Raw genomic sequence first — 15,623 nt, forward strand, 5'->3', positions numbered from 1 at the left:
ACAAAAGGTCAGGTTTCAGTAGCAGCAGGCTGTGTCCTTTAACATTTAGCATTTTCTGCATTTTTCGAGCCGACACGCAGTTCAAATATTGTAGATTAGCTGTAGTACCTGGTTGTGGAAACAAGTAGAGCCTCATACTGTATAACACAGTTGTTACCGGAGAAGGGAGGCAGTTTCAGAATGGCTAAGAGCAAGTTGGTTTAGCTCATAAAGGGGCACCATGATAAAGTTTTCTGTACCATTTAATGACATCTGGCTGGCACACTTCTGTTATTTCACGCTGGGGTCTTCAAGGATATAGTTCATGTATCTCAATTTCATATTCAACAGCTGTTTTTTCAATGCGTCTATTGCTTTAAACAACAAAAATCAGCGAATAACAGATGTTTAGGGTGTTCAGTTTGTAATCTTACTTGCGTAATAATAGATTGAAATGCTTCATTTTAAACAAAATTATTCATCTAATGGACATCTGCGTGACAGCTGACATAAACAAAGGAAAAGGATTTAAGCTTGTGCCAATACCAATCAGTTAAAAAGCTGCCTTGACTTGCTCATCATCCAAAGGAAAAACTAATAGATCAGAATTCATTATCTAGATACAAATATAATTTTGTTACCGGGTGTGTATCAGTCCTAAGACCCACAGAAAACAGTATACAGCTGTTTATATTGGCTGAGTAATACTTTTCATAACTGCTGAAGTGATATTTATGTATATAATGGAGGAGTTGTCCAAGGCACTATCACCACCGTGAACAATATTGAGGTTCAGTGCTGCAAACACTTGTTTTAGAGCTAAAACACTGGGACTTTATCATCCTCTTACTCTGGTTGTCAAGCGGCAAACAATTTTATGTCGATTTTAAAGTCTACATTGAACATAAAAACTATTTTTATTAATGATTCCTTCAGTCAGTTTTAGCCAAAAGGCTTTGTTATAATCTATGCCTATTACTGGAGCATTGGTTCACATTGGGGCGACACAGTAGCTTGGTGGTTAGCACTTTCGCCTTGCAGCTAGAACATCCCCAGTTTGCATCCTGGCCTTCTTAGGATCTTTCTGGAGTTTTCATGTTTTCCCAAAAACACGCTGAGGTTAATTGGTAACTCTAAATTGTCTGTAGGTGTGAATGATTGTTTGTCTCTATATGTAGCCCTGTGATGGACTGTTACCTGTCCAGGTGTCCCCTGCCTTCACCCTAAGTCAGCTGGGATAGACTCCAGCCCCCCATGACCCTGATGAGGATTAAGTGGTGTAAAGATAACGGATGAATGAATGGTTCACATTGTACCAACATAACACTAACACAGTATTTCAATCTGAGTTCATGCAGGTTTTATTGATTGTGAAAAGCAATAAATCTACAAACACATATAGCTTTATACCTCCGATGCTCCAAGTCCGACCCTCCGATCCAGAAGGCGTACATCCGCCCTGCCTCGCCCCGCTGGTTGGGGTTTAAAAGGCAGCGCTTCATTAAAAAAGGAAGAGTGGGAGGGACTTGGTGCTGGACGGCCAATCAGCTGACACAGGTGGACATTCTGAGCTCTGCCCAGCTCTGCCCAAAACAGGAAGCTGCTCAAGCCTTCCTCCGGGCTGGTGGGCGGAGCCAGGTGTCGGGGTCCATGAACCGGTTCTTTACCACGCTATACATTCACCAACTAAAGCACATGTAACATCATCCATCCGAAACGAAAGTAAAAAAGAAAAAAAAGGAAATTACCCAAAATTAAATGATAAAATACTCAAACACACTCATTTGCTGAATTTGGAGAGAATGATATAGAAAGTTTAGCATAAATCACCAATTCATTTCCTGAACTTCTGTCAGATAAACTACATGAAGCCAGTCGTCTGTATGGATTATAAGGAATGCAGGTCTAAATAAAAAGAGGATGAAGTGAGACATGCTAACCTCAAGTTAAAATGTAAAGCTGACAGGTTGGTTCTTTTGCTTCTTCCAATCGTGAATAATATGCTTTCCATTCCCTGTAATGTCAGATCAGACAACGATTTTTGTCTGTGTGCTCTCAGCATTTTAACAAATCAGATGGACATCAAGCATACAGCACACAAACAAACACACACTCATACACAGTGTCGTTGGGGCGGCAGTGTCTATGACAGGTTGGGGTTTTGATCAGGACTGGTGGAGCTGTTGTCCTGATTTGCCGCCTGGCTTCCTCTCGGTGGAACCTCGATGATGCGGGGCTTGTCGATGATGCGAGCGCGCCGGTCGCCCTTCTCCACGATGCCGATTATCCACGCTCCTCCCGAAGCCCCCTGGCCTCCTGCTCCGGAGCTCTGGCTCTTCATCTCCGAGCAAAACTTCGCCGCCTGCTCTCTGGGCAAACACACCAGCAGGCCGCCTGGAGGGGAGGAAGACGAGGGAATTGTTAATGTGGTAAATGACTATTCTACCTGGAAACTCCTGACTTTTATTGGAATATCTACATAGGGTAATATTCCAGTAATTCCTTAAAAGTTTCCCTTAAAAGTTTTATTTAAAAAAAATCCCCCAAATTTGGCAAGAAAATTCTTGTAAATATTTTCAAAAAATGAGTAAAAATCTGAAAATACAACTTTTGACAACACAACTTGAAGCTCCTCCTCCATTTTCATAGGTCTGACCCCGTCTCACATATGATCGATTGGGTGGAAAGTAGTAAGTGAAGAAATAAAATCAGAGTCAAATGTGATCTTTTGCATTTGTTACCCCGACAAGGAATGCGGCGGAGTTCTGTGACGATTGCTGCTGATCTGTCTGTCTGTCTGTCTGTCTGTCTGTCTGTCTGTCTGTCTGTCTGTCTGTCTGTCTGTCTGTCTGTCTGTCTGTCTGTCTGTCTGTCTGTCTGTCTGTCTGTCTGTCTGTCTGTCTGTCTGTCTGTCTGTCTGTCTGTCTGTCTGTCTGCAACATCACTCAAAAACAGATTTGGATGAAATTTTCAGGGAAGGTCAGAAATGACACAAGGACCAAGTGATTAGATTTTGGCAGTGATGCAGCTTATAGTCTGGATCCACAGATCTGTTAAAGATTTCTGTATCATTGTAAGATAGCGGCACTGCGTCACTGTAACCATGACAACAAGTGAGCACTACATCAGTTAGCTAATGGGGTTGAAAGGCTAACTGATGACTATAAAACTCCTGTGCAATTATGTTAGCACATGAATAAAAGTGTGACTTGTCATGGAAAACATGAAATTGTCTGTGTGACCCCAAACCTTTGAATGGTAGTGCAGACATTTATTCTGTGTCAATGTAGGCCTGAACGATAACACCATGGCAACAGCAATGACAAAACTGTGTTTAAGCACCCAATCTTTGCATATCAGACTCTAAGTCTGTTTCCTCTGGCTCAATGGAGTGTGCTACTTTTCATAGCTTTCCCTATATTTCCCTGTACTTCGCCTGCAGCCTCTTGTTCAGCCTACCCAGGGTGTCTTTTCATTCTCTATTTTTACTTAACCTGACACCCACAGTCACGATAACCGGTCTAATGAAGCTGGTTATCAATCTGTGAGTCAATCCAGAGTTTCTGAACCTGGACATGAGCGTGTTCACATGAAATAAGTGGATACATGGGGGGGAAAATATGTCACCAAAGCAGCAAATTTTGTGAAGGAAAGAGCAAACTATAGCATAAGAGAAATATAAAGAACAAACAAAAAAAAACCACACAATACTGACTTTAAGTAACACAGCTGCAGCAGAGAGAGCAAGCTGCAGACTGTGACTGTGTAGTTACTAACCCTTAGATGCATAAGTGGGTCAAAAATGACCCAGTGAGGTCATTTTCTTGTAATACATTTGTAATGAAAAGTTTTTAACATTTAATATTCCAGATATTCCTCAAAAAACATGTTTTTGATATCATTCCATTTAGTTTTTTAAGTTATCTTTTATACTTTTAAAGAAATTGCAATACTTGTATTACTACCCAAAGCTCTTTATCACTCATAACAGCATATAAGAGGTGATGCAGTGCACAAATTTGGAGGGACAGAGTAGCAATAGTTGGAGAAAAAGAGTAGAAAATGTCAACAAAACCGACATTGACATTCTTCTATTGCTGTTCTGTGTAATATTCTTCTTTTTCAATTATCAAAATCTGCTATTAAGTCAAAAATAAACATATTTAAAATATGAAATCATTCACGTGTGGACAAAAATAGAATACAAACAATAATAAAAATTATTGTTAACCAAAATGACAAAAATGGCATAAAAACACATTGATTCTAATATGGGTCATTTTTGACCTGCTTATGGAAGAGTGTAGGGTCTAATCACTCGTGCATCCAAGGGTTAATATCATTATGGACTGAATTGAAGCATTTTATCTTGATAAATAAAAACACCCAGTCCCCTCTACGTTAATCTCTGTTCCTACCAGATGTCTCTGCCGACGTGCCCTGGACCAGGTTGAACAGGTTTCCACATGCTTTGCTGATGGCCGTCATCTTGGCTATGATTGGTAGGTTGTGGATAACAAAGGCCACCTCGTTTCGCTGCTGTGCTGCCAGGTTGTTGGCGTGTCCCAGCAACCCGAAACCTGTAACGTCTGTGGCAGCGTGGGCCTGGAACTTGTGCATTAGGCCGGCCGCTGCAACAAAACACCAATGAGTTACAAACTTTAACAGCCAACGTAACTACAGCAAGTCACAGAAAGACTTCAGCTGGACCACAAACTGTTAAGAAGCAACAAAAGACAAGACATATTGGTTAATTCTATTGTGAGAGTAAACAAGCGACATCAGTGGAACCACATGAAGGCAGATAATACAGGATCTCAGCTGTAACTCAAACACTAAAAGCATTTCATTGACAAGGTATAACTAAGTGCATAATGAAGGGAGTGTACCTGTGCGGTTTAACGTTGCCATGGAGAACATGGCTTCCTGATAGGCCTCTTTAACTTCCTCTTTGGTGACAACTAGCTTGATCTTGTTCCATCTTTCAGGCTGGTGAGACACAAATGTAAAAAGAGCAAAAAAAAAAATAAAAAAATTTTAACTCAGACTACATCAAGGTGGAATACACTACCATTCAAAAGTTTGGGGTCACTTAGAAATGTCCTTATTTTTGAAAGAAAAGCAGTTTTTTCTCTGAAGATAACATTAAACGAATCAGAAATCCAGTCTAGACATTGTTAATGTGGTAAATGACTATTGTAGCTGGAAACAGCTGATTTTTAATGGAATATCTCCATAGAGGTACAGAGGAACATTTCCAGCAACCATCACTCCTGTGTTCTAATGCTACATTGTGTTAGCTAATGGTGTTGAAAGGCTCATTGATGATTAGAAAACCCTTGTGCAGTTATGTTAGCACATGAATAAAAGTATGAGTTTTCATGGAAAATATGAAATTACCTGGATGACTGAAACTTTTGAACAGAAGTGTGTAGTCAAGAGACGTCGGCACTCAAATAAACTCAGATAATTAAATATCTAAAGGCAAAATTAGTCAAATCAACACATTAATTGGTGCATTGAAGTTTTAAAAACAAATTTATCATCTAAAGCAAGAGCAGTATGAAGTCCCATAGGATGAAATTAAGACCTGGATGTGCACAACACTTAAAAACGAGTCGTTTATTTTTTCAATGCTGCAGTGAATAAAACTGGATTTTCTAAGTTCAGTGAAAAAAAAAAAACAGACGGCACCTTCAAATGCAAAATGTGTTCCTGTATGTAACGTTTATGGCATTTCTGAAATGTTTTGTATTCATATAAAGCTGTTGGAGAATTAATAGATCTTGTGGTATTTATTTCATGTTCTTACTCACAGAATTAACATTTACCAAACCAACATAATTCACACAGTAATGATTAATTACTGTCACATGCCTGTAGTAACCTTTCTATGGCACAAAGCAGCACCATTTTGTGGTCTGAATAAACAAAAAAATTTTTGAGCCTCCGTCAGCCTTTGGAAGTTGTAGCTACTCTTTTCTTTTCTGCAGCTTTTTACGGCCACAGGAATGTTTTCCAGGACGGTTTGTGAGATATTCTGGATTGCTAATTTAAATATCTGACCTAGACACCTGCAAAAGTAACTTCCTGTGATTCTCCAGTCTGATTTTGTGGCTGGGTTTACTCGGATCTATGTTATTAACTTAGAATCTATGGAGAAAGTACTTAAAATAACATTGCTTTCATTATTTTACCGGTAGTATATTGCTAAAGAGTGCTTTTCTGAAATAAATTCCAGCTCCGTACTGCTTTAATGACTCAAACTATGCATTGAGGGTTAATAGAAGAGAAGTGTATCAGTATGATGACATTACAAATAATGTTACTACTGACCTGTTCGAGCCACTGGTGAGCATTTACAGCCACCTGAGTCCCCAGAGGTTTAGTCAGAACCAAAACGTCGCCTGGTACAGCACCGTCGGGCCTGGAATAATCAAAAATATTCAGTGAGTTCCACCTTTTAAGGAAAACTGAACTCTAAAACACTTTTTTATCTATGAGATAAAGCAAATTACATGCACCTGTGCTCCAGGAGGAAGAGCAGAAGGTTAACAGAGATATAGACATGAAAAGATACTATTTTGTAAAAAAAAAAAAAAAAACAGGCTTTTTAAAATGTGTTGGTTGTGTTACTTGTAATTTTGTTTTCCCTGCGTTTCAATATATTCATGGCTATAAAAACATGACAGCAGGTAAAAGCTGTGCAACAACAAACTGCTGTTTTGTGTTGAGGCTGCAGCAGCTCTGTTGGCGGGATTGAAAGGAATGTCATCTTCTAAAAATAATACTGAACATTACACCTTTTGTTAGTACCAAAAACTGTAAAAACAGAAAGAATAGTCAGATATTGAACTTTCTGACGGTCCTTGAACTTTTCACGTGTAATGTTTTGTCGGATAAACTAATCAAATCTAACCGTAAAACTTTATTTTGAAGGTTTTATTAATAAATAATGCCAAAATAACAAAATCTGTAAAAAACAAACAGAAAAACCCTCCCAAGAATTCTGCATGATCATGAGGAGATGACTCAGTCAGCTGTGACCAACAATCATGTGGCAAAAATTCACAAAGATTTCAGTTGAACTCCAGACACAAGTATGGAAATAAGCTAAGAGTCTTAGTATTAAAATATCTATTATGTGTAGAGTCTCCCATTGTTTTTGGTAATGTCGGTAACACGTGGGGATAAAATATTGTACATGATAATTCCATTTTTTAAACATTTTTGTCCAATAAATAATCAAAGTAATAGGAATAATTTATGGCATTAAAACCTTCCTGTACTACACAGCAGGTATTTTGGAGTTCTTTCTACTTCTAGTCATGATTGTTGTGTTTCCGAGTTGCTGGATTTCAAACTGCAGTTAGAAAATGAGGAAAAAAACACCCAGAACCTATTGGGGTTCAGAGGTTAAACAGCAGCTCAAAAGCAAAGCTGTAACTCCTAAACAGTGCCATGAAAAAGCATTTGCCCAATTCTCTAATTCTTATTTTTTTTTTTGAATATTTCCCCCACTTAAACGTTTCGGTCCATCAAACTAATTTAAATATTAGACAAAGATAACCAAAGTAAACACAAAATGCAGTTTTTAAATGATGATTTAATGTTTTAAGGGAAAAAAGCTATCCAAACCTACCTGGCCCTGTGTGAAAAAGTAATTGCTAAATCATGAATTAACTGTGGCTAATCACATTTTTTGGAAACTGAGTTCAGATTCACTGACCACACCCAAGACTGATTACCTCCAGACCATTTTTTTTGGAGTGGCCTAGTCAAAGTCGCGACGTGAATCCGACTGAAATGCTGTGGCATGACCTTAAAAAGGCCGATGTTCGAAAACCCTCCAGTGTTGCTGAATTAAAACAATCCTGCAAAGAAGAGTGGTCCAAAATATCTCCACAGAGATGTGAAAGACTGATTGCCAGGTATAGAAAACACTTGATTTGAGTTGTTGCTGCTGATGGTGGCCCAAACAGTTATTTGGTTTGGGGGCAATTACTTTTTCACACAGGGCCACACAGTGTTTACTTTGGTTATCTTTGTCTGATATTTACATTTGTTTGATGATCTTAAATGTTAAAGTGGGGAAAATATGGCAAAAAATAAGAATTTGAAAAGGGGGCAAATACTTTTCCATGGCACTGTACATCCCCTGATGACTGAAATTAACAAGGTGGAAACTCAAAAAATGCTGTAAGAGAAGGTCAGGTATGAAGACAAGTGGATGCACAACAAACAGATTCTAAACATCACTTAATGAATATTCTAGAATGAAAACAATGCAGAGAAGCAGCATCGTTTTTAACCCACTCACATGATGAACTCGTTGGGCTGACAGACGACCGAAGCTACACCTCCTACGATGATCCAGGGGTTGATCACCGTCTGGCCACCCGTCACTGAAGTCCCTCCTTCCTCCGCAGCATCACGAAACCCTCGGATCATCAGAGGCATGACCTTCTCACGGTCCTGTCGTACAAACATGATGACAGACGATGCCGAATCACACAGAATATTTTTCCACCACTAGATAGAAACTGAACAATAATGCAGAAGAGGGACAGCAATTGTGACGTTAACCGATTAGTGTTTAGTGTAAAGCTCTGGGACTACCTTGTCATTCATCTTCTGGCTGACGCTCAGCAGCATCAGCATGTTGTCACACTCGGTGATGCCCATGGCGTAGAGGTCACTGAGGACGTTAGCACAAGCTATCCTGCCCTAAGGACAAGAACCAGATATGCAACTTTAAAATTATGTCAGTGCTGTTTTGTAATAACTGCATCATCATCAAACACAGGAGCATCACTTCCTAGTCGGGTACTACCAATTAGGAAACCTTTTTTTTTTTAAATTCATAAACTAATACAACAAAATAAACAAACGGTACATGCAGATCTGTGTGTCAGCGTTTGATTCAATTATTTCAATCTGCCTGCAAAGCAAATAGAGAAAAGCAGACACAAATATTTTTACTAATTGAAAAAAGGCCTAACTGTCATTAAGGCTGAAACGATTCCTCGAGGAATTCGAGTAATTTTCAATTTCTACAATTCCTCGAGGCAAAATTCTCTGAATGGAGGCTTCATTTAATCCACTATATACTAGACCCCAGATCATGAACTAGTCCAGACCCAGACTTCATCCATTATGGACCCAGATCTATAATCAATAAACTATAAGGAGATTTTAGATTTAGACGTGACACTTCTATTTTAACCGGTGCAGCTTTTCTAATGTTTCTGGCATTTATCAGATCAGAGGACTGAACTATGAAGCTAGTTTAATATAGCCGGGCTTTCTTTGTGTGAGTCGACAAAAACTAAAACCTCCATCAGAGTTAACAGGTATGAAGGTGGTTTCCAACTTTCTTTGTTAACTCAGACTTTCTGCTTCAAACTCGTCACACAAACAGGAGCGTTTAACAATCATTTGACTCATTTTCTGCACTAAATGAACCGATCATGAACAGGTTGTTTTAATGGAGAACAATGAGGAACATAAAAATTTATGACAGTAAAAAGCTGTGACTGGAAATGATGTAAGACAGGAATGCTGGTAGAAAACTGTTAAATGTGTGTTAATGTATTTATTTTAGTGATCAATGCAGCTGATAACAGACAGCTGCACAATAAAACTATCAGACTTTATATAGTTAAATATGATATTGTATTGAAGTACATTTAGGTCTGACACTGACTCATAATGAAGGAAATCACTTTAATTTGTGGCCAAATCAAAGTGAAATTAAAGTTACTGATTGAATATTCTCTGTAATCAATACTAATAAACTGATCAATTTTCTTATTTGTGTTCTATCAGCTGCAGTAGCAGCAGTTTAAATGGACTAAACATAAAAACATATTTATGGGATTTCTGTATCAACAACTAAATACATGTAGGCAGTGGTAGTAGTAGTAGTAGTAGTAGTAGTACAATACCCCTGTACTATACTATATACGTATAATACCCCTGTACTATACTATATATGTACAATACATCTGTGCTATACTATATACGTACAATACACCGCACATGTTCGACCGTCTTCCATCAAGACGGTTATTTGTGTTGCACAGAGCACCCACTTCTGTTGTTGATGCTGTAACGCGCATGCCAAGATAGAAATCCGAGTACTCAATTAACCGGCAGAATACTCGATAAAATACTCGATTACTAAAATAATCAATAGCTGCAGCCCTAATTGTGACAAAATCCCCAATATATTTTTATTATTACAATAACTGTTTATGTTAAACGGTTTTAGTCACTCAGTCAGCAGTGAATGCGCAGGATTATATGAAGTTTACGCTAGATGAATATTAACTCATCTTTTTAGCTTGCAAAACTGGGAGGCTAATGCCATTTTATCCAATCTTCAGTAGAAGAATATTTGCCATCGTTTGTAACTTAAGAGTAGATCTTATATGAAAAGTTACTGTACATTTATACTTTTGCTGATAGAACAGCTTCAGGATTACAACAGTACACAGATGTTGAATGGTGCTATAGTAAGCATAAAAACACTGTCAAAGGCAGAATATTGCACCTCCACAAAATACTATGTGGACATTTCAGAAATTGTGTCCAGAGCATGATGGTTTTTACACATCATAAATAACTCATAATAAACCCTACAGGCTCACTCAGGTAATAATGTGCAACTGCCCGTTGTCATGTATTTAAATGGTCACCACCCATGTTTCTGTGTTTTTTTTACAGCCTCACTTCCTGGATAGCTTTCCAACAATTATAACATGATAAACACAAATGTGGAGAGAAACTCCTGGCGGTGACTCACCATCATGTAAGGATCTTCCACCAGAGGGTAAAAGAAATCTGTGGTCTGGACGAGTGACAGCCCTCCATGCCTCAGAGGAATCACGCAGCAGTCCATCCCAACACCTGGAAACACAGCACAGCGATGACTTAGAGACGAGGCTGCAGCATTCAGCAAAACAATACCTGCAATAAATCTTAACTTCATTTAAAGGTTTGGGCCTTTCATCAGCAGTTAAACAAACTCTCACGTTCTTCCAGTGTGCCTTTAAAATTCCCACTATAAAATACTCCAAAGATGGTTCTTTTCACCACGACTGTATAACATATGGTTTTAATCCTGATCTAAATGAGCTGTTTTAGTGTCTGTAGCTTTAAATACAGTTGAGCTGCTGCTGTCCTCGCCCAATTCAGGAATAAGACTCTGGCTGCTTTCCAAGTAGCACATTTGTACTACACCTGCCTTTACAAAGCACCAACTGCAATATTTGTTGAAATGTTGCACCTTCCTTTTACATCTGCTGCTGTCTGCTGTGCAAAATGAGCTTGATTAGACTCAACACTTGAGAATGACTAGAAAAGCATGTTGTTTTGAAGATTTGAAAAATGTAAAATCTGACCAACTGCAGTCGGAACTCCTGTTATTTCTGTTGTGATGGATTTGACATGCTAGTTTTGGATTATCATAGTATTTTAGTTATATCATAGTATGGTATTATGGTGCAGTGTGCAATATCCCCTGCATATTCCTGGATGATTCAAGGTCAAGGTCAAGGTGTCTTTATTGGTCTCCCTTGGGAGAAATCTGTCTTAGACAGAGGGGTCTGCTGCACAGACAACACATACCACTCATACAATAAAATAAACAACCAGATAAAATAAACATCTGGGTAAAATAAATATCCATAATAAAAAAAAGTAAAATAAAAGCACAATACATTATCACATTGGTTAAAAACAAACAAAAGGGCGATGTGCAAACCGAGCATTATGTATATAAAAATACTCCAGATACACCCCTTATACAGCTACACACAGTTATCTGGATGACCTGATTGGCTTCCTGTCCTGTTCGTCTCAGACTATCTGCTCATTGATGAGCTTCACTGACAGAGGGATGAATGAATGTTTGTACCGGTTGTGTTTGCATAGTGGGATCCTGTACCACCTTCCTGATTTTAGTAAAATGTATTCAGGGTGCAGTGCATGAGAGGTGTCTGATAAAATATTTTCTGCTTGTCTGAGGGCCATTTGTTCGAACAGCTCTTGAGGGGTTAGAGGTGCTGGACTACCAATGACTTTCGCTGCTCTTTTTAACAGGTTAAGTATCTGCGCCTTTGATTTCACAGATTCAGACTCCTTCACTGTCATTAAGTAATAACAGATGGATAAAAACACACAGTAAATCTAATTTCAATTAAATTTAAATCAGACTTGCCTTCCTTGAGTGCACACAGATACACATACTGGCTGACTAATTTATAAGTCTCTTTTAGGCTTAAATCCTCCCTATTTGTGCATTTTATTACAAAGAATAAACAGCTGCTATGCCTTACGTTCCTGCACTACTCTTGTTTTATCTGGTCCTCATGTAAGGACTGAATTTGGAAAAAGAGTTTTCAGCTTTGTTGCCCCCTCAGCATGGAATACTTTACAGACTGAACTGAAACTGTCTGAATTTATTCCACTTAGAGCCTTTCGTTGTATCCTGGGGGATAGACAGCGTGAGACCATTGAACAGTGCTTGTGTTTTTACATTTTAAATTGCTGTTTGTTGTCTGTGTTACAGCTCCCGCACTTGTTGTTTTAGAACACTTTTGCACCTTCAGTACTGCATGCTTTAACTTATACTGTCACCTCCTTGTAATTGTTTTTATGACGTGTGCTGCTGACCTCTTGGCCAGGTGACTCTTGTGAAAGAGGTCCTGATCTCAATGAGTTCTATCTGGTTAAGTAAAGATTAAATAAAAAATAATACAAGTAAAGGATGCGTGGAATGAAGGCCATAAACAACTAGAAGCAGAGATTATGAATGATATCTAAACAATAAAAAAGGATATTACATGTATAGAAATGCTACAAGATTTTGCAGTATATTGTAATAACTATCACTCTATATATATAATAACTATTGATCTATTATACAGAGTGGTGGAAAAAAAATTAAAATTTTACACAATCTCAAAAGCTATCATGAAATATTTGTGGAAAAATCTTTTTTGGGTTTCAAAAGGTGTGGCTGCATTAGACAGACACAAACAAATAAAACTGATATTTTTTGTGTATTGTTTACTAGAAAAACTAACAAAACTAAATTCAACCAAAATGACTCAAAACTCAAAGCTTCTTATTTTTATGGAACCAGTCAATTTTAAGTTTTAATGGCTTTTTTAAGGATTTATTTAGTATTATGGCTGTGACTGTATTAAAAGAAATTGCACTTGAAGACCTAAGAGTGATTCTTAATGCAACATACATGCAAATACATGGGGTGTCCACACAGTAAGTAATGGACATTGCAAATGAAGATTCTACAGTATATTGGACAGTTCTATTGTTACTGTATTACTAATTCCTTGTAGCATTCATATTTATTCATCAATTTTTTGTAGTGTGTTTTATTTTGTACTTCCTATTTCCATTGGTGTTTATTTTATTTTTTATTTTATTTACTCTACTCCAAGAGAGCCCTGCACAAGAATTCCTATGCACCTAGACTGTCTGTTTGCGAACAAATCGCAAATAATAATCTTGAATTTTGAATCTCTCGTGGTATTAGAACAAATCCTCTCTCTGCATCTGCAACTGAGACACAAAAACTAAACAAGAGACTCAATCTGTCACCACAAATCAGGACATTAGCTATTATATATCAGTACTAAGTATTTATTATCAGTCTTCTAGATTACCAGTAATCAAACATGATCCAGGACTGATCTCATGCAGGCAGCCACCTGTTTGCTCTGCTGCCCTCAGGATGGCGCTATAGGGCTATAAACACCTGCATCTCCAGACTCTTGAACAGTTTTCACCCATGTGCCAAAAAACAACTGAACTCTTACTAGAAACTATGTAACATCTAAGCTAAGTGCAATAATATTGTCCTGCTGGAAGTGTGCAATATCCGATTACCAGTTTATTTATTCTATGTGAAATGTTGAGTCTTTTTATTTGCAGTTTGATTCTTTTCATTATATTATCGTTTTGTGTTTCCTTTTTGTCTCACTTGCGTTTTCTTATTTTTGTCATTTTGTGTTTCGCTTTACTTGTTTTTTGTCTCGTTTCTGTCATTTTGTCTTTTTTGTCTCGCTTTTGTCATTTGTCCATTTTTTGTCACTTTGTGTAATATTTTGTCTTGTTTTGTTGTTTTTTTGGTCTGATTTTTGTCATTTTGATAATGAAGTAAAACACTATATTGTTCAGTTCCAAATACCTGTGACTAAATGTTTTTTGTCTTTTTGTAGATACACTGGTTTTTCAGATTCAGGTTTTTCATGATGATTTGTAAAAAGAAAACTCCTTAAATGTGAACATTTTCAGAGCGTACTTTCAAAATTTTGAGTTGTGGCAATTTATAGGTTATTATGCTCTGTATTTTCTGGTCCGACCCACTTGAGATCAAATTGGGCTGAATGTGGCCCCTGAACTAAAATGAGTTTGACATCCTGGTTTAGTGGGATTGCTGTACCAAGCACTGACATAAGTGTTTTCTAGGTTTGTGGTCACTTTGTGTAACTACGCACAAAGCTTTCCACATACACGGGCTGCTATAGAGGAAGCAAAGTACTTTCACTGGGGATTGCGAGACTCATTTATGACAGAAAATGTTTGAGTAAGAGCCTGAACTTCGCACTCCTGTGGAATATTTCTGCTGAATCATACCGACGTCAGGTAATTTGACAGCTCGCGGAACTTGTGTAAAACAGTGTTAGCTAGCCGTTATCTGTTTTACGCCTCGGCGATGTAGTAAAGTGATAATTTACGGCGGTTAGTAGGATACGAGTGTGTAAATTTAACAGCCAGGTGCTATTAAAACAAGCTAATTTTATTCGCCGCTGGCTCTCCACCTGTCAAATGAGTTACCACATGCTAGCTAAGTTAGCAACAGTTGCGCTAGCTGACAGACGTTAAACCGCCGGTGTTTGGGGGAGAATGGAGGCTAGCGTTGCTAACTTCAATTTGCTCCTTACCGAGTCTTGGGCCAGGTAACTGTTGGCCGAATTCCGAAGCTTGGTCCCCGGCCTTCCCCGTCCCGTCGGCCCGGTCCGACTCGAGTCCCGCCAGGAGTTTGAGCAGAGCCTCCTGCGGGACCTTGCAGCCTCATCCCTTCAGGTCCGAGAAGGATGTGAGACGGAACCCGCGCTCCAGGCCGTGCTCTTCGGGTTTAAAAGGCTTGTATCCAGGGGGAAAACACCCCTCGGTGCCCGCAACCTCCACCGAGGGAGGCGGGGAAGTTGAGCCCGACATGCCCGCCCGGAAACCGCGTACACACAATGCCTGCCGCGGCGTTTCCACCGGTAAATAAAGACGCAGAGATGAATGGAGCGTGTCTGGGGAGCGCTGCGTGAAACGGGAGACCAACGTTAAGGTAGCGGAAATAAAACCGATACAACTTCCGAGTGGAATTTTCACTGTAAAAATATATATTTTCAATTTGCGTGGGCCTATTTAGGAATTACAGATTCCAAACATTACATTTATAGAACTACTCTGAATTTGGATTGTATCGGCACCATAATTCAAATAAGAACTAGTGTTACAAATGTAGGTGCAAGACGCTTTATTTTGAAAGTGATGATTTTTCCGGATCCTCTCTGTATTTGGCTGTTGAGGTTGAACTTGACGCAGCACAGGGCGGT

The 15,623-nt window shown here is 38.6% G+C and overlaps 1 protein-coding gene across 1 annotated transcript; it reads right to left on the minus strand.

Moving 5' to 3' along the window:
• Window positions 1-1,322: 1,322 nt before the first annotated feature.
• sephs3 (selenophosphate synthetase 3) lies at window positions 1,323-15,342 on the minus strand. Its single transcript, XM_023290474.3, has 8 exons — window positions 14,955-15,342; window positions 10,787-10,890; window positions 8,599-8,706; window positions 8,300-8,454; window positions 6,316-6,406; window positions 4,869-4,968; window positions 4,398-4,610; window positions 1,323-2,373 (listed from the first exon to the last, which is right to left on the minus strand). The coding sequence occupies exons 1-8, from the start codon at window positions 15,229-15,231 to the stop codon at window positions 2,123-2,125; spliced, it is 1,299 nt and encodes a 432-aa protein (XP_023146242.2). The 5' UTR covers window positions 15,232-15,342; the 3' UTR covers window positions 1,323-2,122.
• Window positions 15,343-15,623: the final 281 nt, after the last annotated feature.

Source organism: Amphiprion ocellaris, chromosome 8 (genome assembly GCF_022539595.1).
Source record: "Amphiprion ocellaris isolate individual 3 ecotype Okinawa chromosome 8, ASM2253959v1, whole genome shotgun sequence".
Lineage (NCBI taxonomy): Eukaryota > Metazoa > Chordata > Actinopteri > Pomacentridae > Amphiprion > Amphiprion ocellaris.